Source organism: Nymphaea colorata, chromosome 3, assembly GCF_008831285.2.
Source record: "Nymphaea colorata isolate Beijing-Zhang1983 chromosome 3, ASM883128v2, whole genome shotgun sequence".
NCBI classification, from domain to species: domain Eukaryota; kingdom Viridiplantae; phylum Streptophyta; class Magnoliopsida; order Nymphaeales; family Nymphaeaceae; genus Nymphaea; species Nymphaea colorata.
The window spans coordinates 24,489,482-24,516,719 of record NC_045140.1 but is presented as its reverse complement, the minus strand read 5'-3'; the positions used below and the strand labels follow the sequence as shown (position 1 = coordinate 24,516,719).

Here is a 27,238-nt window from a genome sequence, read left to right as displayed (position 1 = left end):
TCTATAAGGTACATGATCTGCTTTCGATGTCTTGGGTACTTTGGTAGCCTCCATTTGCAGTACAGAAAGTTGGCGATTCAAAAAGAAAACTGATTGACTGGAGGCAAGAAATTTGTATGAGAGTGTTTCTTGATCGGAAAAAAGTTTAAGGAGGACATCCCTTCTCATTATACTTTTCTATCTTGGCCATGTAATTATGAACATGATTTAGCACATATCAAGGTCAAAATATAGATTGCTGCATCACATGTCAAATCACATTCTTTAACATTTCATTATGAATTACAGAGACTAAAAGCGGCCTTCAAAGCTCCTGCCCAGACAAAAAGCTTTTGGATGAGCGTCACTAATATACAGTAACTCTTCTTTAGATCATTCAAATACATTGCAAAATGACTGAGAACACCGATATAGCGTAAGAACACGTGAAAGGACCCACACTTGGCTCCACCAGTAGAAGAAAGCTACAGACAGGAGAGATTTGAGAGCTAAATTCGACCCTACAGCAACTTTCATGAGTGCAAATAGAAAACAAAGCCTTGTGGCAGCCAGATTGTTTGATTGTTGAGTGGAACACATGTTGCAATAACAATGGGCACCGTTCCAGCCCAACTTATCAAACAGGGATGCCAGAACCACGAACATGCATTCACAGCGTCCCAAGTGTTCTGTCTCTTGCCATGCGACGCTTGATCAGTCTGTCCAACCTTCTAACAACATACAACCCAGCTCTCTCTTTATTGCCTAGATCTTCTTCAGCAAGCTGTTCTTCCTTGTGCTTCCTCATATTTCTTGTTCTCCAGTTCACTCTATTCCATTCAAGCTTTCAAGAGGAGAAACGTTAGAGACTGCTTTTGAGAATAGAGAAGAAAAGAATCTAATTTCTTCTCTCTCTATATATATCTTGATCATGGTTTAAGCAATTTCCTTGATTGTCTAAATTGCCTCAATACATTTCCTGGCAACTAAGAAAGAGCATTCCTATCAACTTCTCTCAGCAGTCCACACCTGGATTGTTGTCTTCTCAATGACTTGAATTTCTTAATTTCAGGGATGCAAGTTCATCGAGGAGAATCTCCTCAACTTGAAGAACATGAATTGTATCAAATGACAATAATGAAATTAGCCTTCTATTAATTTATTCAATTCTATGGTCAAGATTGCCAAGATGGTGTCTCCCCAATTTATGGGAGTTGCTCTTATTTCATTTACTTTCCGATCTCAACTTAAGCATTGCATATAGTTGAATGCTCTGCAATCACTTAGAGCAGTAATATACTGCTGCATGGGGAACTTATATATATATATATATATTTCTGATGGAAGAGTTTTAAAATGATGGGGAACTTATATATATATGTTGAAAGATGCCTATTTAAAAATAAACAAATTTTAAGAGACTAGTTGTGCCCACATGTTGCTCTGCCACTGTATTAGGAGGTGTTTGGATCACAACCCAAAACTAAGTTTGCGAGGCAAAACGTACTTTTTTGCCTTTAAAACAAGGTTTTTAGAGTGTTACAGTTCCATTAAAAATTGAGTTTGAGGTTATTCATAACAAAACTAGGTTTTGAGTGGTTCATCCAAACAAATAAACAAAGTTTTTGAAACTCATTAAAAAACTTGGTTTGCATATAAACATAAAAATATGACCTTGAGGTTTTAGGAGGCGCCTGTTTGTGAATTGCTTTTATTAATTTAAAAAAGTTTCGTATAAATTTCGAACGTTAAGCGGTTATCAATAATTATAACAAAAACTATGCCTTTTTTTTTCTTTTCAAAGAAGTAGTGGACTCTCCCTCCTCGTTACCCTAGCAAATGGACTCCCTCGGTTCCGCCCCTCAGTCGCCCCTCCTCCCTCTTTGCGGGGTGCTTCTTTCTTGCTTCTTCTCTGTTTTTCTCCCTGTTACCCTAACAAAACTCTCTCTCTCTCTCTCTGCGGTGTGATGGAGGAGTTGGAGATTCACAGCGTGAGGTGCGCGGAGTGGAAGCCCTCTGCGGTGGTGGCCCTCGCCACCAGCCCCGATGACGCTCAGGTGGCCGCCGCCCGCGAGGACGGCACGCTTGAGATTTGGCTCGTCTCTCCGGGCTCTGTCGGGTGGCACTGTCAGCTTGTAACACCTTCTCGCTCCTCCCTTTCTTCCCATTAACGTTTTTGGTCGGATGTGTACTGTTGTGACTGTTTACTGTCTATCTTCCTTCATAAGCAGACCATTCATGGGAATCCTGACTCCAGGATCTCTTCTCTCGCCTGGTGTCGTTCGGGCTTCAAAGGCTTGGCTTCGTCCGGTCGGTTGTTTTCATCTAGTATCGATGGCTCGATTTCTGAATGGGATCTTTTCGCGTTGCAGCAGAAGGTAGTCACTTTTGATATCTTAGTTTTTCCGTCAGTTCATTTTTGTGTCTCGTTCCTGGGGTTTATACAAATTGAGATGAGACGTTCTTTAATTGGCGCGCACTTTACATTTTCATTGCATTGGAAACTGAGGTATTGGAATGAATTAACATGGAAATTGGTGGTCCGTTGATAACAAAGACTTTCATTAGAGTGAAATCCATGAGTTTTAGGTTTTCATTTTGGCCTTTTGGTTGTAAAATGTGTTTAATGTGGATTGAAGAAACATGAAAGAGGCATTTTGCCAGCTCACTACGTGGGGCTTCTAAGATAGGAAGTTTACGAAGAGAAAAATTTCCAATCATTAGTGCCCTGAACGACAGACTTCTCTTCGTAATGGTTTTTCTGCACTTAGCGCTGGTACTCTGCTCAACCTACTCACGAGCCTTTGTGGTTGTGGAGCCTTATATCATAAGGATTCGTGACTGTATTTTAATTTTGTCATGTTGCAATATGTGACAATTGGCTTAAAGTGCCAAGTCTGTCTCCTTTTTCGCACATGCTCATTTTAGATTGCTATACCCAACTTCCCCATATGAAATTTCCACGGAGTACCCTAAGCTTCATTCATCAGTTCAGGAGTTGATAACTTCTGGTGCTAGATTTGATTAGGTTCTCGGCTTTTATGTGTTTACGAAGATCTGACATGGTTGGCTTGTGATGCTTATGTTCACCATAAAGCAACTAGAAATTAGAGAGGGATAATTGCTTCCTACATTCATAGCCAAATAAGTTGCTAAAGGTACTAGAAGCAACATGCTGGTCTTATGGTTCTCAGCTTGAGACCATCAAAATCTCAACAACATTTGGTTGCGTCTCTATGAAAGATGAACTAGTCAGTTGATGTGCCTTTACAGCAAACATACTTGTTTTTGTTGAAGCTGTGAAACATGAATCTGATTTGCTTAGTAGAATTCATAGTTGTTCACGTAAAGGGCCATACAGTATTGATTAAAAGCTAGAAGGATTTTCTGAAGTGCTAGACACATCGTGTTTACTTTCTCAATTTGTGGTCATATAGTTGACCATGTGGTCACTGCTGACTCTAACTTTTGGAAATCCCTTATTTTTTTGTTGTTTTTTTTTAATCCTGTTAATGTGCTAGGAACCTTAAACTTTATAAACTTGCAGTTTGTGACCAGCAAAATAGGTGTTCATTGATGCTTCTTTCCTTTCATCTGGTGTCTCAAAAATTCTGGAGTTTTTTGTTGCATTGCTTTGGAGTTATCTGTCTTGTCTACTAACTGCTAAGGCCAGCTCCAGTATGTTAAATAATTTACTGATTGTAATTTACATTGAGATGGGCACCTAAGGGGTGGAAGTAGTTGTGTTGGTAACTTGGTATAGTTGGGATAATATAAGCAGTATCATTGGCATCAACAGTTTGTGGAAGGAGAATTTTGACTCCACCACCATTTTACTTTGCAGGTTGTTTTGGATTCTATAGGAGTTTCGGTTTGGCAGATCGCATTGGAGCCTTTTGAAAGGGCATTGCATTGTGGAAGTCATACTGATTTACCTACAACTAGTGGAGTTGCAAATGGTTCAATCTGTTATAAAGATGATGATGACGATGAGAGTAGTGACGATGATACCAGCAGTGTTAATGATATTGAAACTAGTGAACCTCATGCTATACAAGCATGCAATTTTAACCAACGGTTGGCCCTTGGCTGTGATGATGGTCGTGTACGAATATGTACTGTTAGTGGTTCAGATGAGACCCTGGATGCTATCGTATCATTGCCAAGGGTGGATGGTGAGTTAGTCATCACCTTTTGGATATAGAAAATATGAAAAATTCCTGATTTTCAGATTTACATATCATTGTTATTTGCGGTGCAGGACGAACTCTAAGCGTAGCATGGAGCCATGACTCCAAATTTATCTTCTCTGGGAGCAGTGATGGGTATGTGGATTGAAAGTATTGACTGATGACGTTTCTTTTGTTAAGTTTGGCTGCATTTCTTGCTTATGGATCATTTTGAAATTGAATTCCACAAATAAATATTGGATCACGAAGTTTTTAAATTATGCTGTATCAAACACAATTGTTCAAAGCCATCCAGTCTCTAAATGGATACTCTCAGAGATGTTGTCAGTAGTTATTAAATTCTTTGAAGTCCTAAAAGTCTGGACGAATCTTGTATTCCTTAGATCCTGCCATATGAAATGCATACACTTGTGGTTTGTTAATGTATTGTGCATTTCATTTGTTTACACGCATGCCTTAATGGATCTCTTCTAAAACTTGATTGTGCAATTCTGTCTTCATAGGTTCATAAGGTGCTGGAACTCAACTACTTCTCATGAGGTTTATAGAATAACTGTAGGGCATGGTGATGTGGGTGTTAAACAAGAGCTTTGCATTTGGTCACTCCTTTCTCTAAGGTAATACCATTGTCGTTGTCATTTGTAAAATTTTTTATTTTTTACTTTTTATGCAAATGTCACACAAGTCAAATGTTTAGACGAGTTTTACCAAATTGCCGGGCTTTCTTAGTCTCCTTGAAGCATTGGGATGGCTGCGATAGTGACAGATGCCAATTCTATATTTTCTGATGTTTCAGGAATGGCACTCTGGTTAGTGCAGATAGCACTGGGAGTGTTCACTTTTGGGATGCTCAACATGGTACCTTAATCCAGTCACATTCTAGGCACAAAGGTGATGTCAATGCTTTAGCTGCAACACCAACTAACAGAAGAGTGTTTTCTGCAGGTTCTGATGGTCAGGTATACATTTTGCAAATATGCATGTGGTGTCTTGCTTGCCTGTAGATAAACTAACGACGTTTTTTGCTTCATTAATGAAGAACGTGGTTGCTGAATCATGTCTTACCTTTATAATTTCTGCACTCATTTGTGACTGTGCCATATAAGCTATGCATTTCAATATTGATCTCTTTCATTTGACAGAGACTGGAGGAAACTTTGACCTAGTGGTTGTCATTATTGGGATAGTTCAAACTTGAAATCTCAATTTGGGTGAACTGGTATTTGAGTATTTCTCCTATTTGGTGTAATGTGTATTTGCATCTGTGCGCTTATCTGCTATTTCTGATGGGTATTAATAAGTCTATCAGTTTCTTTTTGGTCTGAGCAAAGTCCGTGGAACAACCCACATGACCAATTACACATTAGGAAGTACAGCCCCAAAGTCCCTAAAATTTCCAAAAAAGCTAATGAATGTGGTATACATCTTGTATGACATGTAGTTATTCCCTGATTAGGGCAGGATTTAAGAAGAAGAATGACTGTTATTCTGACAACGTGTGACGTACTTGTTAGTGCCAGTTTTTTATCCTGCTTGCCAATTTTGTATTGTTTAACTCTGTTCATGAATATGGTATGGATGTGTCATGTTTTCCTCATTTTATACTTCTTATAAGTGTTAGCACTTGATGCATGAAAACATTTTTTATCTGCACAAGCATAACATTTTATTTCTCTTACAAATGTATCCTCGCGATTCTTCTCTTTCTGAGGTTTTTAAAAATGCATGAATGTGCATGCTACTTGTTTAGTTCTGTCCCTGCATAATACTTTGTTACTGTTTGATGTTTTCTGTTACGTCTAATTCTAACTGTCTGCCTCTTGCATCTTCAATAATAGGGTCCCATCAAATAGGAACTTAACATTTTTGGTATCATGTATTCTAGTGTTTGATGTCAGAAGCTTACTTGTGGGATGACAAACCAGCTAAATAACACGGGTTCTTCAAAAAGGTTGCCACACCCAAGTTCATGGGTCTCGTGATGCGTCTTGGGTGTGGCAACGGACAATTTGCCTTCTTCTTCCTGAACCTCTGTGACATAGTAACCCAGACTAGAAAAAAAAAGAATTAAAGCGGATGAATTTTGAGCTGTTGGAAGACATTTTTATCCATGGAAAATGATGCAGCGTATGCAGAAGGTGTTTATTGATTGCAATATATATAGTTTTATGTTTGACCACCTTTATCTATGAATGCATAGTGCAAGTGTCCCCTTGTTAAGATTAATGCCACCTGAACCTGTGCCTATGCATGACAGTGCCTGCTTTACCAAGTATCTGCTTTGTTGGCAGGCTGGTTCGTCTTTTCTTCATGGAGAGCATTACTTTTGCTTTTCAAAATAGTCCCTTGATTGGTTTAAAATTAAATCCTTTGATCAATCTCTTTTTCATTTTGTTTTACATAGCTTAATGATCCATGCCTGGACGAACCACTGTAGCTATGGTTACATGGTCACTGAAAACAGTTATATCACATTATCAATTATCATGATCATGCTACATAATTTGAAATTTTCGCTTGAATAATGGATGCATTTCTGTTAGTTCATATTGGTGATTCTTGTGTCTGATATCGTACGTCCAGGTTATCCAGTATAAACTCAACCAGGACTCCTCCAGTTTCAATAAGAATGATTCTTCTATAGATGTGCTAGAGAAGTGGATCTACGTTGGATATGTACGAGCTCATACCCATGATATTCGGGCTTTGACTATTTCTGTGCCTATCAGTGCAGAAGGTGATTCTAAATTTTCATTTCTTTCATGCACTCCTGTCAGTTTAGTCTGTTTCTGAACTCTTTATTTTACACTTTCCCAGATCCACTGCCTGAAAAGGAGAAGAAAGGAAGAAAGGATAGAAAAAACAATGGTCCTGAAAAGCTTATGAATTCCAGTTACCAGAAATGGGCTCGTTTAGGAGTTCCTATGTTGATTTCTGGTGGTGATGATACCAAGCTCTTTGCATACTCTGCCAATGAGTTTAGCAAGTTCTCACCTCACGACATATGTCCTGCACCTCAGAGGGTGCTTGTTCAATTGGTGCATGACTCGGCCATTGGTGGAACAGACATGATCTTAGTTCAAAATCCTGGTTGGTTGGATGTGATGCCTGTTTTTCTTGGTTCTAAAGCTAAATCTAGTAAGAGAAAGCATGTGGATTCTGGGAAGATTGCAACCGCACAGTTGCTGGCTAGAGTCAAATGCAAGAAGGCAGAAAAGATCATTTCTAGCACCATTTCTAGAACTGGAGTTTTGTTTGCTTTCTCGGACCATGTAAAGCCCAGGCTCTTTGAACTAAAGAATGTGACCGGCTCTGGTGTTGGAAAGGGTGGCTGGGTGGTCGACAAAATGCAACTTCCTGCAAAGTTACCTTTTGCACACTGTATGGTTTTTAGCAATGACTCATCTCGCTTAATCATTGCGGGCCATGATAAAAAGATATACGTATGTAACTATCCTGCATTTTCATTGCTATTAGATCTGTTTGCTTATGTTTCAGTCATCTTGAAGAATCTTTTTGCTGTAAGCTACCGTGCTATAACTTTAAGGAGCAAGCTTGTGCCCTGTTCGTAAATTAGATTGTGTGCCTTACGCTATGCTTTCTCTATATCAAGCCAAAATATTGTGCACTCTTCTATTTGATGTTTTTTATGTTATTGCATTTGGAATCTGTGTGAATGTCACTACCAGTAATGCCAAATGAAAACGTAAATGATATGATAAGAAACATATAATAAAGTATTAACGTTCATAAAAATGACAAATGTGAGACTTAAATAACCTGAAGAACCTGAGCCAGTTTAGCTGCAGGTGCCTCAGCGGCATTGATGCTGATGTTCAACGTGATATGATATATATCTTGTTCTTTAAGTCAGTTGAAATTTTTTTATGCATATATATATGAGCTTCTTATAGACACAGATCAGGTACGTGCTCACAGTCTTGATGCACCCGCATAAATACATGTCTTTGTTTGTTTGTGTGTGTGTGTGTGTGTGGGTGTATATATGTACGTATGTGTAGAGAGAGAGAGAGAGAGATACACATGATCTTGCTGCACCCACATGACATAGGTTACTACCTATTGCAATATGTAACACTTATTTTTTACTCCAGACTTATTGCATTTATTAACGGCCAAAAGAATTTTGGCCTTTATGCTTGGCCAGCGTTGTTCCTCTCTGACAAAACATGCATGCAACCAGATCTATGCATGCCTCATGCAATTGAGTGCACCTCTGTCCTTCATGCTTTTAGTTGCTTGGTGTGTGGAATTCCAATGCTTGAGATTACAACGAGGAAGCATTTGGTGCATTGCAGGTGCTGGATGTTGCTGCTTTGAAGGTATCACATGTCTTTATGCCATGCAGGAAGGATCCAGATGAGAATGCTGCTGCCAACGAGCCTCCTATAAATAGGATGTTTACCAGTGATGATGGCCAGTGGTTAACTGCTGTAAACTGCTATGGAGATATCTACATCTTCAACTTAGAGATAAACAGGTATAAGTTTTTCGTTTTTATTTTCTTCTTATTTCCATGACTTGCTTTTGAGTGTTTTTGAAATTGTTGGCAGTACTTGAATAACTGATCCAAGTAACGTATATGTCTTTGTGAATGGACAAATTGTTTACCACAGGGTCTAGTATGGTGGAGACCTTTTTATTGCCGAACCCTAATTTCTTAATGGTGATGCCAAATCAGGATAATTGGCATTGTGCTTCCACAATCCAGATTTATCTGAGATTCAAGGACTTGTACTTAATTTTGTTATCTGTTGTGACTTGTTTGTGTCTCAGTACTCATGTCATGTGATGTTGAAAATGCCAGGGATTGTTATTTGGCTAATGTATAGTCAGCGTGGTCGTAAGTTTGTCACAAATTGTTAAAGCTGTTAAAGAAAAGGTAGTTAGTCTGTCCAAGTCAGTTTACAAAACAAAATTAGTAATGAATATATAAAGGCAACAATTGAACTTTTGGAATCAATAAAATTATAGAATGAAATTGATAAATATATATAAAGGCAACAATTGAACTGTTAGAAGGAATAAGAGATATATGGTATCACTAAAAATGATGTAAACACATAGTTTACCTTGTGCATATGTGGAAGAATGAAGAAAACAAACAGGAAACGTTAGAAACAAAAAAAGAAAAAGAAAAAAAGAAAGAACATTTCTATTGACAGCAGTTTTGCACAGAGAGAGAGAGAGAGAGAAAGAGGTACAATTTTAACCTCTCATGGCTTCAAAGAAAATATCTTTGACCAATGACTAGCTGGTCAAAGGACTACTAGGAGACTATAATTTTATCTAATGACTTGGTCGGTACTGCATATCTGGCTCTGGACCAATTCTTAGTCCTAGGCACATTTCTGCTTGAACCTAACTTCCTGTTATCTGCTAATTGACTCTTTAATAATAGCTTAATTCCTTATTGTGTATGTGGTCTACTAACGGCTGATGGTGTTTAAGTTAACCAATTGGTCTTAGTTTGTGGAGATATACTGGCAATCCTTTAAAGTCACGTCTAATAGTTTCTTTTTGTTTGCACGGATGCATTTTCTTAATAAATCTCTTTGCAGGCAGCATTGGTTTATATCTCGGTTAAATGGAGCATCAGTTACGGCTTGTGGTTTTCCTCCTGGGAACAGTAATATTCTTGTGGTTGTAACATCTACAAATCATGTCTACATATTTGACGTTGAAGCGAAACAGTTGGGCGAGTGGTCTAGACGTCACACTTTTTTGCTTCCAAGAAGCTTTCAAGAATTTCCTGGGGAAGTCATTGGGCTGTCATTTCCCCCATCAATCAATTCAAGCTCTGTTATTGTGTACAGTGCCAGGTATGAGCTGGTTTCCATCCTAGAAGGCTATTGGTCCATCTTGTTGTATCTGGTTATTGTGTGAACTCAATGCCCCAGGTCGCTGGGCGACCTTATCTTTGTAGTCATGCTGGTAGTCGTAACTAAATCTAAATGTCCATGCAGAGCAATGTGTGTGATTGACTTCATGATGCCTGTGGAGCAAGGGAAGGATACTGCTAGTAATGCTTTGACTTCAACATCCAAAAAAGCTGAGGAGCTGCACGGAAATGGTTCTGTTAAGAAGCGGAAACACAATGATGCTGACTTCGATCATAAACAGTTACCAAAAGTCAACAGAAATTTTGAATTCCATACATTTAAGAATCCCGTTTTCTTTGTTGGTCATTTATCGGATGGTTCTCTTATAACAGTAGAAAAACCCTGGATGGAGGTAGTTCAAACATTGGGTGCTCCAGTTCACAGACATATGTACGGTTCGTAGTCAGCAGCAAAGGAAGGCTAGGCAATATATGAGGTCTTCCTTTCCGGTTCTTGCGGAATGCTTGAAGTTGTAAAATTATTTTTTTGTAGGCAGAAGTGAAATGATTTTACCGGCGTGGTTCAGCATCCTTTACGAAAATTCTTTATTCCACTTTCTTGTTGTCCTACTTATTGAAGTTCAGCGACCGGATGTCAAGCTATGCTTCAAGCGGAAAGGTGGATGGCTTCACTTTTGTCATGACTAATTTAATGAGGGTGAAGTGAAGGCTTTCAGGTACAGTGCTCATGGATAATTTGCTCGTGATTCTCGAAGGTGGTTATCTGCTACCTGTCATTTGACTATCTCCACTTCGGAAACGGGCAGTTTTCATCAAGAGGTGTGCGCAAAGCTGATGCCATCGACTGTCATACCTGCTGCTGAGCATGTGAAGAATGTCTTAATTATACATATCTGTGTTCCAACAGGACGAAATAATCAACCCCTTAACAAAATGCGAAACTGGTGATCAGGGATCTGTGTTAGAGTCAACCCTTGCCCTTGGTTACTTTTGTTAGTTGGTAGGTGTGCACTTAGTACTCATTTTTGTACTTTCCCACTTTGGAACTCTGCGGGCTGCCTCGGGCACAGGGCCATGGTGGCTAAGCAAATTCTCACTTGTCAGACTGTCATATGTTTTGAATGATTTTGATTATGGAAGTCGGTATTTTTCGCTTGCTTTAGTACTACAGCAATTTGGCGAAGATTGTTTAAGCAGGCTTTCTGATTATAGATCATGTATCTGATTATCGAGTAGAAGCGCCTATGCCATGGCATGCGTCACGCCTATCCCAGTGACACCATTCTGGCTTCAAGCTACATCGATGTGTTTCTTCTTGTGATTATCCAATACTTCTATTTGAATGTACATTTCTCGAGAGTTTTCCCATTATGAGGAGATGATGCCCCTTGCAACAATCCCCTTGTTCGTAACGTTTTTCATTTATTTTATAAGAACTGTGTATAAGTTGAAGTGACCGTGGTGTGGGGCTTCTAGTATTATGTCCATCAATCACGTAATCTCTATGAGCAAAACGCTATTAGTGCTTCAATATCAACCACTATTAGGACAATATTGAAGGTGACGTGTTTGAGCAAGCAACTTTCATTCTCAAATTCATTTTGTCCTGTCCACAGTTATCTTTTTTTTTTTCTTTTTTCTTTATTTGTATTCATATGCTGAGAGAGATCCTTTGAATATTTTGGCAGAAACAGACCTTCATCTTAAATAATCTGAGAAATAAAATGTTTAGGTTCAGTTTCATTCATGGCAGTGACATTCAAGGTTTTCCTTTACTTATGGCAGGTTAATAAGTTTGGGCAAGTGGCTTTCCTTTGTAGGAGAACTGCGTTTTCTGTGTTCTTGGAACTCAGGTTAGCAGAGGTTCAACTGCTAGGTTAAAGGATATCCCTGACCACACACACGCTAGGCGTTTGTCTGTCCTTCAATTAGCAAACCCTTGAGGGCCTTAACATAAGGGGAGCACAACTAGCTTGGATCTACTTGGGAAGTTTGTTCCTAGGGCTACGACACAGAGTCCGGCAAACCCTTTTTAGCCATATAATGCAGCAAGCAGCAGCCTCCACCTAACCATTAACACAGGTAGAGTGCCCACATGGTGTCCGCGTCAGACTATAAGCATGGAATCCTAAGTGCTGCAGAAAAACACGGAAAGAAGAAAACCTTTCTAATGAAAACACTACAATGTTGCTGCAACATGAAGTTTTGATTTGTTTCAGCAATTGTGGGTATCCAGCTACTCTGTTTATTTTAAAGCTAGAAGCAGAGATATTAGGTTCATGGGGGTTCACTTAGCAACTAGCTAGCACCCAAGTGGACCCAGAAGGCTGTCAAACTGGTCCATGTTTGCTGCAGGAACCTCCCTCGGATACTCTTCCCGTGCTGACCACGAATGCTTCCCTCTCCTTTTGCCTTATAATAAATAATGTACGCCCTGAATATCGGCCGTATACTTCTTTGGTATTGGACGCTTTGAGCCTGGTCAGATGTACCGGCCCCCGTTGATTCATCAATCTGGGCCTAAGAGAGTGTCCCCGCATCCATTTGAATGTTGTAGAATTTATCAACAGATGCTACGTAAGTCATATCAGACCACAACTGCTTCCTGCGCATTATTTGATGAGGGAAGCGTCACATGAGCGTCAAATGTGCAGCAAGATTGCGAGCAACAGGACCAGAAGGGTAGTGAGCATCACCACCCTAACCCAATTAGTTGAGACCTACTAGTGAAAAGATTTTGAACAGGTACCCAATAAGACTGTGTTTGGTGCTGCTTTAACAAAATGTGGCCTTCTAAATATAATTTGCATGATCAAATCGATTAAAACGACACTTGAATTCTTTTTTTTTTTTTTTTCTGGTGAGCAGGAAGTTAACAACCCACCACTCGAAAAAGAGGCTTGAATCAACTTTGGTACAACGGCTACTTAAGTCACATAGGTATAGTGCTTATAGAAATCGATTTAGAGACTTAGCTTTTCACAGGCCTCTAGCCTACGCCATGGCTCACCCGTGAGCCTTGAATTCATCTTTTTTTAATGTAAAAATTGTACATGTTTTTATTTAGAGTTACCAAATTTTGACCTTTATTTTTTTCTATCCGTCGACTCTCGAAAGTTATAAACATCAAAGCACATGTTATATCACCCTGATTTTGATCGAATTTAACTGGGTACATATTTTCTTGAAAGCTTTTCTCTGCTGCCCTCCTGCTTAGAGTTCACCACACCAATTCTCCAACTTCTTGTGAGGGCCTGCATATTAGATCAAACGTAAGCCTCGATGGATGCCGAACATCTAATACAATACTGAACAGTGGCAACGTACGTACATCATATGAGATTTTCAGGGTGCAGAATTGATCAGGACTTGTTCAGGGTACTCTTGGTCTTAAACGCCATGCGCAATTCCCTTCTGATCATCTTCTGCTCTCCATCCCTTGCAGTTTCAACAGTAAATTTTCTTTCACTATCTCTTCCGATTTTCTCTAGTAAAAGTTCAAAAAAGCAAACGATTTTAATTTATCGGAGAGCAAAGGCTTCTCATATTTCCCCAGTCGATGATGATTTTAAGAAACATATGCTAAAAATTGGTCTGTTTACGCCTATGCTCTTATCATGCTATAACGCAATAATCCAGATAGCAAGCAAACGTGATTTGAGTCAGTTTTTCTTACAACACAGTACCAAATACTGTATGGATGTTAAATTATGGACTCTGCATTTTCTTAGTTGGTGCTCCATATTTTAAAGGATTTTGGAGATTTTGCACGTGTTTCTCTGCTCCTCAGTATGGCCAAAAACAAAGTTGGTCAAGCACCTGTACCTAGATACATGTCGTCTATTAATTCTTTAATCTTACTTGGAAACCACGACCCTGATCCCCTTTGCTTGCTTTAGCCAAAGATGGTGCTTCAGCTGACAGATGCCATTCATTGAATCTCTTACTGCAGAATACATATCAGCTCCCCTTTGTCTATTGCATCTTTGATATTCAGATAGTTATTCATACTCTGTTGTGTACATGTTAAGTGTCATTTTCTTCTAATCTCTCGTTAAGATCTGAACAAATCAAGCAGGTACTTAACCTTCTCTAGTTTTCTTTTGATAGATCGACATACAAAAGTACTTGGATTTCTAATCTTCCTACGTATGGAGCGGAAAGGTCTTTTGGTGCTTTTTTTCCTTTTGCAAAGGGAAGATATCGACCTATTTATGCTCCATTTTCGTTCAAGCATTTCACTAAAGCTCAATCTTTTGGCAGGAATCCCAACAAAGAGCTTCAGTTTCAGTGTTTCTTCATGCCAGTATCATTTTGTACTGGCTGGGAATTACCTTTGGACCTTGTCCAGACCTGGGCGGGTCCGGCCCCATAAGAACCGGGTTCGGGCCGGTCCGATGTCTGAAACCAAAGCTCGGACTTGGGTTCGATGCTTGGAACTCGAGCTTGGGTCTAGTTCGACTCGATCCGATTGCAATAAAAAAATAATTTTTAATATAAAATAACTTTTTGAATTTGAAATATATTTTTAATAATAAAATATATATTATTAATAAAATAAAATTAATATTTAAAGTTATCAGGCCGAATTGAGCCCTCTTTGGGCTGGACTGGTTTTTTCGAGCCGAGTACCCACCCAATGGGTACTCGGCCCGATACCCAAGTCTAACTTTGATCTAACTTTGATGCAAGTTGAACGAATTGATTTAAGTAAATATCACTAATATGGATTTAAGTAAATATCACTAATATGCTTTGCTTTAAAAAAGCGATGCAAAGAGCGATATCAAATACGAGGTAAGTTATTTATTTTGTCTTTCCACCGTTATAGGTGGAATGCATAAACCACCTATCGACAAATGGCTGCACATTTCATCTGCGATAATGAAATGACATAACGCGAAAACTAGGAGACTTCGAGTAGGTTTGAACTTAGAAATATGACTAGCGGCTTTCTCTTTTAGACTTAAGGCCTTCAACTTGAAAACATTGATCTAAGTTCTAATTTTTTTTATAGTTTTAATAAGGTAACCCTTTTCTGTAATTTTCTTAAAAAGGATCGACTCTTCACGAAAACTGTTGAATGTGAGCTCAGAGTGAACTTTTGTTAACTTGACCAACGTAGATTGTTAGCCATAAGTCTTTTTCAGGCATTATTCCCAATGGCTGAAATACAGTTTTACCGTTTTAACTAACGTTTTCTTATTTCTCAAAATAGCTTCTATGAGAAGTCCGGCGTTTTATTAATAAAAGTGCAAAATGTGGTCTCTTTTTCCCTTAATCATAAGGAAGAAAGTAATTTTTGAGAAACATGAACAATGTCAAATCCTCTTTTGACAATCATCAATGGTAAACGTCGTTGAGATGAAAAAAAAAACAACACGACCATAAAAACCATTTTCTATCTCCTTGGGGATTAATGATAACTGGACGGATCTAAGGGCCTTGATGCCGGCCACACATCATTCAAATTTCTTCTCGATCAACTTTTTTTTGTGATTCATTTTTCATCTGCTTTGAATTTTAACAGCAAATCTACCCTTCTGCCCTTCATGGTCAATCCACGGGAGTAAAATACTCGTAAATGAATACTTCTCAGTTTCTCACCATAAATCTCCCTCATGGAAAGCAATCATCCGCCCACATGGAATATGAACAGTGACAGAAGCAGGGAGACAGGAGGAGGTAGGCCTGCCCGACCCGTGATATATAAATACGGCACCAGTGTCGTCTTCGTCGTCCTTTATTCACGCAAACCACACCCACCCAGATTTTTCCAGAATGGAAGATGAGAAAAGCACTTTTCTTATTTTTCTTCTTCTCCCCTTCTTCCCCCAAGCCTTTAATCCTAACAAGAAGCAGACAACCGTTTATTTTGTTTGATAGATGTTGCAGAGTCCAGGCCTTGTCTGGGAAGATTACATATTCATGGCTGACTTTGAGTAGGAGAGATATATAGATGTTCTGTGTAGTTGGTAAGCGAGCTACAGCTACCACCATGGCTACCTAGTTTAACACTGCATGAGAATGTCTGCCTCCATTAATCTTCTCAGTGGGGAGAACGGACTGCCGGGGAGCCGCTGGTACGCGCCGAACTACGAACCGTATCCGGCCGACGATGACGAATCGATGGGCTGGATTTTTGACCGGGAACCGGAGCATCTGCCACAATCGGACTACCTCGACAGATACCGCAACCGATCCTTGGATGTCACCAGCCGTCAAAATGCAATCAGTTACATTCTTATGGTATGCGATTTGATTCCGTGCAAAGTTCATAACCGCGTTCATCTTAGGACCTTCCTTAGTAACTGCTTTGTCGAGAAAATGTTGGTTTTTTGCCAAACATAGATCCAGGAAGGAATCAAAGTAACATAAGCAGAAGGTATATACCTCAATCTGCCCATTAGACTGATTCTGGCGGCACCTACAGGACTGAAAGAACAGAAATTTTACAAGTTAGAAGGGGAATGAGAGATGCCCGTTGATCTAACCAGTGAACTTTGTCAACAAGGATTTTAATGCAGTATCCGTTCTTTTCAGAAGTTAATAGAACACTGACAGAGTTCCGCAACCAGCACATGGATGCGTAGTGCCCTTTTATTTATTAGTTTTATTTTCTAACTCTGTGTTGGTTGTAAATTGTTTTCTTCTTAGGTGAATGGCTATTACAATTTTGGTCCCGTGACCAATTACCTTTCAATCAACTATTTCGATCGCTTTCTTTCTTCACATGATCTGCCGGTATCTAAACTTCAACCAGAACTAAGATTATATCTCGAATGGCTTGATAACTGGTGAGTGGTAGTTTATTTCTTAGATCAAGTGCTCTTTTGGTTTGTGAAATATGCAGAAGGGAAAGGGATGGCCCGTTCATCTGCTCGCCGTGGCCTGTTTATCATTGGCAGCGAAAATGGAAGAGCCGGAAGTCCCTAACCTGGTGGACCTTCAGATTGGAGAGCCCAGGTACATATTTGAGGCCCGAACTATCCAGAGGATGGAGCTCTTGGTAATGGCTAAGCTCAAATGGAGGCTGTGGCCTGTCACTCCCTTCAGTTTCATTAGTCACTTCGTGAAAAAACTAGATACGTCGTCTGCTCTTTCGAGCAATCGCCTCTATTCGAAGGCCGTTCAGCTCATCCTTGGAGCAAACAGAGGTAAAGATAGACGAACAACTACAAATGAAGGTTATCCAAACATGATTTTGCCTCACAAGCTGATATATATTTTTTTGTTGGTGTGGTCGCAGTAATCGATTTCTTGGGCTACCGGCCGTCCTGTATTGCAGCGGCTGCCGTTCTGTGCGCAGCGGCAGATGATAGGTCGCGCGTCTCAAAATATCCACCGGAATTCTACTCTAGAGTACGAACAAAGCTTTGATTTTTTTTTTATTGCATTTACCTTTCATAGAGATCGCTACGAAAAACGTGAAAACAAACTATAAATTAAAAGATTTTTTTTTCTTCAATTGTTTCACAAGACAGAGGATTTCCCACACAAAAAATTTTAGTAAAATCAGAAGCTTGTCATATACAATCCTTCTTTCGATATGGGGAGGTTCTTTTATATGAATTATGAATTAGTTCTCTCTCAATCTCTCTTGACATCAAACAATATATAAAGAAAAAAAAAGAGAGAATTTCTAATACAGAATGGTCTTCTGTTTGCTGGATTTATTCATAAGAAGATACGTTGATATTTAGGTAGTTATCATGCTTTCGACAGATGCAGGGAGAGTTGCGTGGTTGCGTACGTCTCATGCAAGGGATGGCAGTGGAGGAACCATGGTTTCCAAGCACGGCCATGGCCTCACCACCACGCAGCCCCATCGGCGTGCTTGAGGCTGCAGAATGCACCAGTTACAACGACACTCACCAGTCGTCGACCAACGGCGAGGACCAGATCGCCATTCCCGGCGGCGAAACGTCGTAAGCTAGAAGACGTATGTACAGACGACGACGGCGACCAAGAAAACAATAGGAAAGACTAATTCAGCACAAGATCATCCGGAGAGAGATGTGTGTGATTTCCATTTGGCTTCAGGTTTTGATTTCATTATGCTTAGCTTGATCGGGACATGGTGTTCAAGTCCAAATCATTACCATATATCATAAATTTTGCCGTTTGATGGTGGACAAATGTAAAGGTTGTCTTTGACTTGATACAAGAGCTGAGATATTTATTGTTTAGATTGATCTACTTGATGTTTGAAATTTTCTCTCTTAGTAGTTATGGCCTTGCCTTTCTTCTTTTCTTGGCAATAAAATACGGCTCATGGAGGGTCACCCATTTCGGCGTTTCCCACGACGCTGTACTCGAAATCACCGTTCGAATATGGAGCCCATGGTTGGAACAAAGAGAAAGGGCCAGAGAGGGTGAAGACGAAAAAGGCCAACCTTGGTAAAAGCGAGCACTGCAAGTAGTAGTTCGCATCCGGTTTGAAGATTTTGTATTGAATCCAACTTCAACTCTTATTTTCTATGTGATTATATATATATATACATATATATATATATATATATATATATATATGCAAAAAAAATATATATATATATATATATATATATATATATATATATATATGTGTGCAATTTCAAATTCAGACCCGTTTGTGCCTTGAGGGATATAGCTCAAATTTGCTAACTTGAAGAGTGTTAAACTCTGTGTCGGGGTAAGTTCTTGTACTGTAAGGGGAGTGCGTCCTACTTGTAGAAATTTCATTAACTATACCTAATATTGACCTGGACCCTAAATGAGGGGACTTCGGTAGGGATGAACATGAGCCGAGTCGAGCTTAGAACAGGTCGATGGAAGCAGCTCAAGTTTGACTCGGCAGCTCGACTCGACAAACTAGTTTGAATATAATTTATATTCATAGTTACGTGTTAAGTTCAAGCTCAACTCGATTAAGGCTCAACAAACTCGTTTGAATAGAATTGATATTCATTATCACGTGTTTAGCTCCAGCTCGATTCAATTAAGGTTCGACAAATTCGTAAACTCGTTAGAATATATCAACTTGATTAAGGTTCGACGATCTCGATTAAGGCTCGAGCTCGACTCGGCAGTTACGTGTTGAACTCAAACTCAACTCGATTATTTGAAAGAGTCGACTCACGAACTCGAGCTCACTCGTTAAGCAAATGACTCGGCTCAAACTCGTTCACGAGCCGACTCATTGTTCACCCCTAAACTTCGCCCCTCACCTGAACCCCTATGCAAGCAGCAATTCAAATATGTACTCGTGTAAAAACCAATTCACATGTCCCGATTTTGGTTTCTTTGGAAACTTTTAACTGAAAAGATACATACAACTGTATATAACTTTACAGGATTTGTGCACAAACCTCTTAAATATATATATGCACGTGTTTATTTGCTTAGTTTAATCATGAAAGAGGCAATTTTATAATTGGCTTAATCGACAAGCTTTATTAAGATAACTACCCAGATTTGTCATTTTGTTGAACTTGCGTTAACTTCCAAGGCGTTTTCTCTAGTAGCCCATAGTGGTTTAGGCGTGCGCCCAGGTTCACTTCTCAAAAAGGACGCTTACTAGCTCATTATGTGAACTTGGGCCTTTAAATTTTTTATAAGATAAAGAAATGTGAAGTACTCTTTTGTGCCTAAATATATGTTGAAATAATAAAAAGAATGTACCACTAAGGTTAATGGGTGCAATTGCTGGATAATTTAATCGAGATTTGATTCAGACATACTTCACATTTCTCTTGCCACTTATGAAACTTGACAGTTGAGTGCGCCTATGTCGTATAATAGGGAAAAACAAAAGAGGTCTTGATGATCCAATTAAAAGTGCAGGTCTAAGTAAGGGACTAATTGTCGTGTTTATTTGGTGAAGACGGGCTCAGTAAGTGACAACCAAACAATTAAATATGAGAAGGACAAAATTTTACTTGGGGTTGCAAACGGGTCGACCTCGTTTGAACTATGAAATTTCGTATTTAATATGATCCAGTCCAGCTTTGTTGCTTCAGATCCAATTTATTTTGTAACCTACGACCGATCCGTGATCTATCTTTCCATTTGAGTCATGCCCTTATGTTAAAAGTGGGTTCAGTCAATGGGCATGGCTCTTTATTCATGATCAAGTTCATAGTTCATCAAACTAAGAATTATTTTGTCTTTTTAAAAAAAAAAAAAATCATTGAAGATTGGAAAAATGAGTGTCTGGTTTTAAATTTAGACTTCTCAAATCCTGAGGAATTAAGACCGCGGGCAATCAAACTACCTCTAAGATTAGAAATGAAAATATATTAAAAAACGAAATCATTCATTTAAGTTTTTGGATTAAAGGTAAGCTCTCAGGTAAGAACAAGTGGAACTGAACGTTAAATTACTTGGCATTTTAGTTGAACTTGTGATAACTTGTTTGATTGTTCTAGACGCTATTCTCTTAGATCTTAAACATTAAAATGGTGACACTTTTGTTGTGGAGTGTAGAGTACCCTACCAAAGTTTGATACCAAAATAACAACGTGGGTTGTTAACATCATACTTTAACCCGTGGTACCTGCAGTTGCATCTTCAATGTAAAGTTTTCTACAGTAAAATCTGGTTAAAGTTAGAAAGTACCAGCGAAACGCGCTTCCCTCATTCGATTCCCCGGATTCGAAATGTCAACCTTCTTCCGTCCACCGGTAAAAGTGAAAGCGGCCCATTTCGAAATATCATCAAACACGTGGCGTAAGGCGAGCGAATCTCGCCCCTCATCGGACGGCCGCCGGGGGGACGGGACTGCAGGCTCCAGGACTAACCACAGACCAGACAAAATCATGAGCAAGGAAAGCGACCGAACGGGGCTCTCTCCCCGCCCGAAGGACGAAACGGGAGAGACTTTTACGATCCTGGCCCTCTGAGATATGGGCAGAGTGGCCGGAGCGGTGGCTCAGTCTCTCCTCTTTTCCGGCGGTGGGGTCTCTGCCGCCTGCTTCTTTAGGAGTGGCGACGGCCCCATGCGAATACGGTGAGCCTGAAAACTTGCTGCCAGCAATTAAGGGACTGTGTCAGTGTTGGCAGTGGAGCAGCAGGAAAAGACTGTCCTCCGTTTTTGACCTGTCACAGCGAAATCCTGAGTTGAAAAGTCAATCCACAGAAGCCGTGGCTGTTGTGAATGTGTTGCTTCCTTTCCTACCACGTTTTTGTCTTTAATTTCAGAAACTTGTGTCGCGTACTTTGCAGCGCATGTGGATGTGGGCACCCCTCCTTCCTACTTTGGTTTATGGGCAGTAAAAAATTCTGAGTTTCCATTTTCTCTACCGTCCTTCCAATCTTCGTTTCTTAATTCTTACAACTGACAATTTCTATTTGTCCAATCTTCTGCTAGTTTCGTTTAATCCGGATTTATTCTATTACTGATTTGATTTCGAATTTGCTCAGTCAGATGTGGTAAACAAGCATTTTCAGGTCCCAGTTATCAATTGGATTCAGATTCGTGTTCATTGTTGGAAAGTTCATCTAGCGGAAAGGAGCTCAAGAAAGATTGTTGGTTGCGGTTTCCTGAGTGGGAAAATCTGGCGGCACTGAATTGAGTTTGCATGGAGAAGACAAAAAATTGTTTGTTCTCAAAATTTTAAGAAATGGAAATCGGAGGAAAGGAACTCCCCATTCTTTTATGTGCTCAGCAGAAAAAAAGAAAGCACACGCTTAACTACTTATAAAGCACACGCTTAACTACTTATTGCAAGAAAAGACTTTCTGAAATTTGCATTAAGTAACGCTTGGCTTCGAGTTTGTGGATATTTTTGCATTCGTTTTTAGTCAAATGAAGCGCTTCCATTGAAACACCAATTTAACTCTATTATCTTTCAAAGGTTCGTTTGATTACTTCCGTTCTAATTTGATTTTAGACCTTCGAGAATCGATATCTAAATCAATGAATCTGAGAAGCTTTTCTTCTGTTTTATAAAAGTAAAATGGCGACCTTAAATATGGAGATTTGATGAACCATGAATCCGAGTGCGGATCTTTTGCCTGATCAACACCAAGAAGAAGTCACTTCATGTCTAATGAATTTAAGATCCAAAGTAATCGAACCCACCATAAATATTATCAGCTTTAACTCTATTTCCTGCCTTTGATTTTCAAGATTCTTCCCGTTTCAGCTTATCTGCTGTTCCCAAATTCCGTATTAAGAGCTTTGCGTGTGATCATGCACAAACGAATCATACATTTTAAAACACCAATGGACAAAGTCTACTAGGGTTAGCAGCAACATGTCATTCCATGTCGGCGAATTAACGCAAGAAGTTGTCTTCCTCTTTTGCAGGTTTCTGCAATTGAGGACAAACCAAATATTTTTTTCAATTCGAAGTTACACATTGCCTTCTCAACACTGCTGGAATCAATACCTACTTTCCTCCTCCCATTTCTTCTTCATCGTTATGCAACTATAATGTGGGACGCTGAAAAAGCGACCTTCAATTCTCATTGGTGCAAGATATTTTAACCAAATCTAACAATCTAGATGATTTAATGAACATCTGCAAGGCTGAATTGATGAATGTCAATCTTTACATTGTAGAAATCTGATATTCACGTAAGAAACTTCATAACAAGAGAAAATTGTCGGTTGTAGAAGTAGAGGTCGATAAGTATACGGTTAGATTTGATAAAAGACCATAAACATGGGCGTTTTTTGTGCATAAGTTGTGTTTGATAGCCTCGGATCTGAAATCGACACGAGCTTCTCAGCACCGACATTCATGACGGTGATATTGTTGGCCAAATTTATCTATCATAGATAACCAAATAAAGGACCCAAATAGTCAAGACATGAATAAATATGAATTATTTGGCCTTGCTGGTTGCCAACCTTTCTTCTTGAATAACAATATCAATGTATCAATTTATGGAAGAGGTAAAAAAAACCCCAGGCCAGGCTGTAGTGGGTCCGGCTGGGTTGGCCAAAGCGGCGAAGAAAAGTGAGTGCAGCATGTGAGTTGGTGAGGAGGCACTGGGCATGAGACATGGGATCAGTGTTTGCTTTTGAAAGGACAGCCTGTTCTTTGAGAGACTAGACGACCAAGGTAGAGACAAAGGATCATTAAAACCTTCCCTGCTGCAATTCATGGCCGTGTCTTGCAGCTGCAAGCGAGGCACCACGGTCGTCTGGCCTGTAAGGTATTCCCAGTTGCCAAGCCCCCATTAAGGTGCATGCAATTTTGTTGCATGCAGTGGCAGAGCTCAAGTTGATTCATTGCCTTCATTATTTACCCGACTTCGATTCGATTTGAATCGGAAATGGTAGTTGTTATTGCATCTGACTAATTGAATACTGCCCATTTCTTCTTGGAGTTGGATTCAGGTTTGGATGTATAAATCTTCTTAAAGAAATGAGAATATGATCAGCCAAATGCCACTCAAACTCTAATCAGCCAAATTTTGAATACCAAATCCAACTAATCAGGTTCAAAATCAAACTAGACATCGGATGTGGCATCGAAGGCATTGAAACTCACAATTTTGTTGCTAACTGAGATATAGCCTGGACAATTTGCATCATTTTCACGGCACCAAGGATTCAGGGAATATATTTCTGCTTTTGTTGAAACTTATTGCATCAAAAAACTAGTATTATCTTAGTGCTTCAATCCTTACATGACGTTTTTTCCCTTTTCTGCTGAAAGCTGTCGAAAGACTCATTTTTGCATCTATTTCAAGATAACATCGGTTATGGCTATGGAGAAAACGTCCGAAAGATCGAAATTCGAAATGATCTTCTGTTTCCATGGAAAATTTGATCACCTTGACAAATCAGCTCACATTAGAACCAGAAGGCAACAAGGAAACATATCATCTTTTAGCAAAGTTACTCCCGATATGATACCACATGTTTCAAAGCAAGGGGAGCACTTGACTATTTTAATTCTCATATCTGAAGTTCCAATTCACGTAGAGCCTGTCTTGCTAACTGCATACTTAAGCACCATGAATTTAAGATCTTCGTTATAATTAGAATACAATAATCTCTAGTTAAAGCCAGTAAAAATTCAAAAATTTTGAATTCATGTTGCGATGCCTACATCTTTTAAGCGAAAAATCTACACTCCTTTTTAAAAGTGAAGAATACAAGAAATTTGTGATGAAGATCTTAATTAGAATGTCGAATCAGATAATCAAACGCCCCTTGAGCATCATTCCTTCTGTCTTCTAACATTCTAACAACTATTCTTGGTACCTCGTCTCTGTCTTGAACAGGTGAAGTAGAAGTTACAATTGGATGTTGGTATTTTAGAAGAACGTGAAATTGAGGATCATAATGATTCAGATATCTAGATATCCTTCGTTTGCCAAAGATATGGTGCCACTTCCAGCAGCCTGCCAATATGTGGGCAATGGATGGGACGTTTGCGTAGCCTGTCTAAATGACAGAGAATGAGCTGCCATTGCCATGGTAGTGGCTTCTCTCAGGCTGTCCCATCATCTTCCTCTCATAGAACAACTTTTCAATGGGATGATGAAGCCTTCATTTAAAAACTTTAGGATAAGATGAAAACTATATCGCAGAACCGATTTTGGAAATATTTAAGCGCTTCAACAAGTGCCCCTTCGGTTTGGCTAAGGGACTTCAAGCCCTTGTGAAAATTGGAAGTTGAAAGGAATAGACCCAAGAAAGTGAATCGGCCGTTCAAAAGAGATTTACATATAAAAGTAAGAAATACATTGAAATATTATATAAATAAATTAGCAATTTATCACATGTGCTCCTTCTCATGTCCGTCAATTACTCGTTTCAATTTGTCAAGATTTGATTAAGATCGTTCGATTGAGGGCTATTTTTACAACACTATTTTCAAAGTTCAACTAATGAAGATTTTAGGGGCATTTGCAAATCCTGATTTTCTTTTTAAAACCATGTTTTTTGAGTCTTTGGGTGTCATTAAGAATGGGTTTGGGAAAACCCAGTTTTAGCAAAGCATGTTTTTGTAAAAAAGAGTGAAAAACCTGTCCCCCATGTTATTCATAGAAACCCAATTAGCTTTGAGTATGTTAAACCAAGTTTTGAAAAACTTGATTTTTGACAAAACTTGATAACAGGGTGTCATCCAAACGCCCACTTAAAATTTTCAAATATTGAAATCTGGTAGCACCTTGCACAAGCTAAATTGCCTCAATAAAAAAAAAAAGGCCGGCCAACCACTGTTCTTCTGGTGATCTCTCTATGATAAATGCACCTTAGCTCTTCTGTTCTCCAAGATTGAATCGAAAATAAGACTGTTGGTCGGAATGGTGAACTGTCGCCATTTGGCCCTTGATTGGGTCGATCGAACTATAAATTTAGAGCTTCAAATTTTACCTTTTTCCTTGGCACAGAGACAAAACTCTCGTTCAATCTTTTGTCTTTTTAAAATATAGGGCTTCCTTTTAGTGTCTCGGGGTGCCACTCACATTGCGCTTCAACTTATACGTTAGTGATCTCTCTTTTGCAACATAAGAGGTTGATGGTCGTAAAATAAAAACTGACAGCCTACCAACCCACACACTAAACTACTGCACCAACCCCCCTAAACTCATGTTAAATTTAATTATTCTGGCCTAATTCATAATTCTTTGACCACGTGTCAATTAAACCTCGTTTTTCTTCTTTAATACTTTTGGCTAAACTTTACGTGCACCCTTTGCTTTCATATGTCTGTTGAGAATTGCTTCCGTAGAAGTCATGTTCTTAAGATATATATTCCAGTTATTCTGAAAATTCTGTTATTTATGTTTAGTGTTTAGTGAGAACAAAATAATCAGTTGGCTTTCTTCTTGTCATGTAATTTGCGCCAAATGCGATTGGATGTCTTTCCAATGGGCAATCGTAATGGGCAATCATGTTGGTTCTGGTCATTGGTCATATCATTGGCTCAAATAAAAATATTTTCATCTCTGACCTCAGATCCATGGTTATCAAACGCCCCCTTACGAGAGAAAAAGGAAGGAACGAATTGAATGTTCATTAAAAATCCTAACAAAAGCCAACAGATTAGATTATCATGGAGAATAGAAAACAGATTTATCCAAGCCTTTTTCCTTTTAATATCACAGATGGACCACAACTAAAGCTTGTAAAGCGGCAGATTTTCTCTTTTTTATCTCATTGGATGCTTTCGATCCTTGCTTTCGCCACAGGTTTGCTAGTCACGAAAAGGAGAGTTCTATTAAGTTCGGAAACATCATCTCGACGGAAGAGATCGTGCCGGTCGCCGGACCAATGACCCGACTGGAACCTTCTCGTTTGATAAAGAATTTCTTGTGCCCAGTGGAGACTTGAAAGACCAACAGCAGACGAAAAGAAGGCAGTCAGCCGAGAAATTCATTTTGAGTGCAACAAGATCTCCACCCACCCGGCTTTTGGGTTGAAGTCCTTGAACTTGAAAACCAATGCTTGGGATGAGAATTTGTAGGCGCATCTTTCTCATTTAATGAAGAAAGAAATAGGATGGCGTGCGATATGGGAGACGAAAAGTCCAACCAAACAAGCAAACAGTCGACAAGAACATAAGATTGCAGTCGATTGAGCGAGAGAAGTTGAATGTGTAGGCACCAACTTTGAACCTACACACTGTTGGCTCCAACAAGTTCACAGATTGGGCAATTCCCAATATTGGTTGGGAGTTGGGACAAGACAAATCCCAATTAATAGGATTGGGAATTGGCGCCAATATTCAAGAGTTCCTTGTCTCTTAAACCCTACCAGGGGATTAAAATACAAGGGATTTTATAAGAATTGTGATTTTAGAGTGTGTTTTAAGAACACTCTTTTTTTCTTTTCTTTTCTTTTTTGTCTTATGAATCAGGGTGTTTTTATGTCCATATGGCGAGTTTTCAGTGCAAGGATCTAAAAACGAAATAGATAATCACATCACGTTTTTGGTTGATGCGTTCTAAGAACACCATGTTTTTCTTTCAAATGCCCTTTGCAAATATTCTATTATGAAGCTCTTACCAATTGCCGGCGTTTGGCACCATTCACATCTGCAACAACGACTGGTTTTTCTGGAAGCCTCAGCAGATGGAGATCGAAAGTCGGAACAACTTACCAAATATCCACCATTAAACAGTTCAAGAACTGCAAATTCTTAGGCTTCCAAGTGCTGAAACGAAAGATTCATGACCTGTTGTGCATTCAGTGCGGATTCGGACCTCACCTTGGTCAGTTTCGCGATAGCAGTGATGAGATCACTCCTCATTTCACTCT

The 27,238-nt window shown here is 39.3% G+C and overlaps 2 protein-coding genes across 3 annotated transcripts; both read left to right on the top strand.

Annotated features, from left to right (window-relative positions):
• Positions 1-1,822: 1,822 nt before the first annotated feature.
• LOC116250555 (WD repeat-containing protein PCN-like) lies at positions 1,823-11,194 on the top strand. Its single transcript, XM_031624263.2, has 11 exons — positions 1,823-2,114; positions 2,211-2,357; positions 3,824-4,154; positions 4,241-4,304; positions 4,673-4,786; positions 4,966-5,128; positions 6,753-6,906; positions 6,987-7,612; positions 8,489-8,670; positions 9,752-10,012; positions 10,157-11,194. Exons 1-11 carry the CDS (start codon positions 1,947-1,949, stop codon positions 10,473-10,475), a joined length of 2,529 nt encoding a protein of 842 aa, XP_031480123.1. The 5' UTR covers positions 1,823-1,946; the 3' UTR covers positions 10,476-11,194.
• Positions 11,195-15,762: 4,568 nt separating this feature from the next.
• On the top strand, positions 15,763-18,221 carry LOC116249929 (cyclin-D4-1-like). 2 transcript variants are annotated; one of them, XM_031623240.2, is made up of 5 exons: positions 15,764-16,281; positions 16,690-16,776; positions 16,886-17,189; positions 17,282-17,394; positions 17,758-18,221. In XM_031623240.2, the coding sequence occupies exons 1-5, from the start codon at positions 16,054-16,056 to the stop codon at positions 17,962-17,964; spliced, it is 939 nt and encodes a 312-aa protein (XP_031479100.1). In that variant the 5' UTR covers positions 15,764-16,053; the 3' UTR covers positions 17,965-18,221. The 2 variants fall into 2 exon arrangements, with proteins under 2 accessions (XP_031479101.1, XP_031479100.1); XM_031623241.2 differs by lacking the exon at positions 16,690-16,776 and having other exon boundaries at positions 15,763-16,281.
• Positions 18,222-27,238: the final 9,017 nt, after the last annotated feature.

What these genes read in the sequence shown, in the direction of transcription:
- LOC116249929 (XM_031623240.2), top strand. Translation starts at nt 16,054, where the DNA reads ATGAGAATGTCTGCCTCCATTAATCTTCTCAGTGGGGAGAACGGACTG. An exon ending in TTTCTTCACATGATCTGCCG is followed by an intron (nt 16,777 to 16,885) that starts GTATCTAAACTT and finishes TGAAATATGCAG; the next exon opens with AAGGGAAAGGGATGGCCCGT. An exon ending in CACCGGAATTCTACTCTAGA is followed by an intron (nt 17,395 to 17,757) that starts GTACGAACAAAG and finishes TGCTTTCGACAG; the next exon opens with ATGCAGGGAGAGTTGCGTGG.
- LOC116250555 (XM_031624263.2), top strand. Translation starts at nt 1,947, where the DNA reads ATGGAGGAGTTGGAGATTCACAGCGTGAGGTGCGCGGAGTGGAAGCCC. An exon ending in TTTTCGCGTTGCAGCAGAAG is followed by an intron (nt 2,358 to 3,823) that starts GTAGTCACTTTT and finishes TTTACTTTGCAG; the next exon opens with GTTGTTTTGGATTCTATAGG. An exon ending in GCCATGATAAAAAGATATAC is followed by an intron (nt 7,613 to 8,488) that starts GTATGTAACTAT and finishes GGTGCATTGCAG; the next exon opens with GTGCTGGATGTTGCTGCTTT.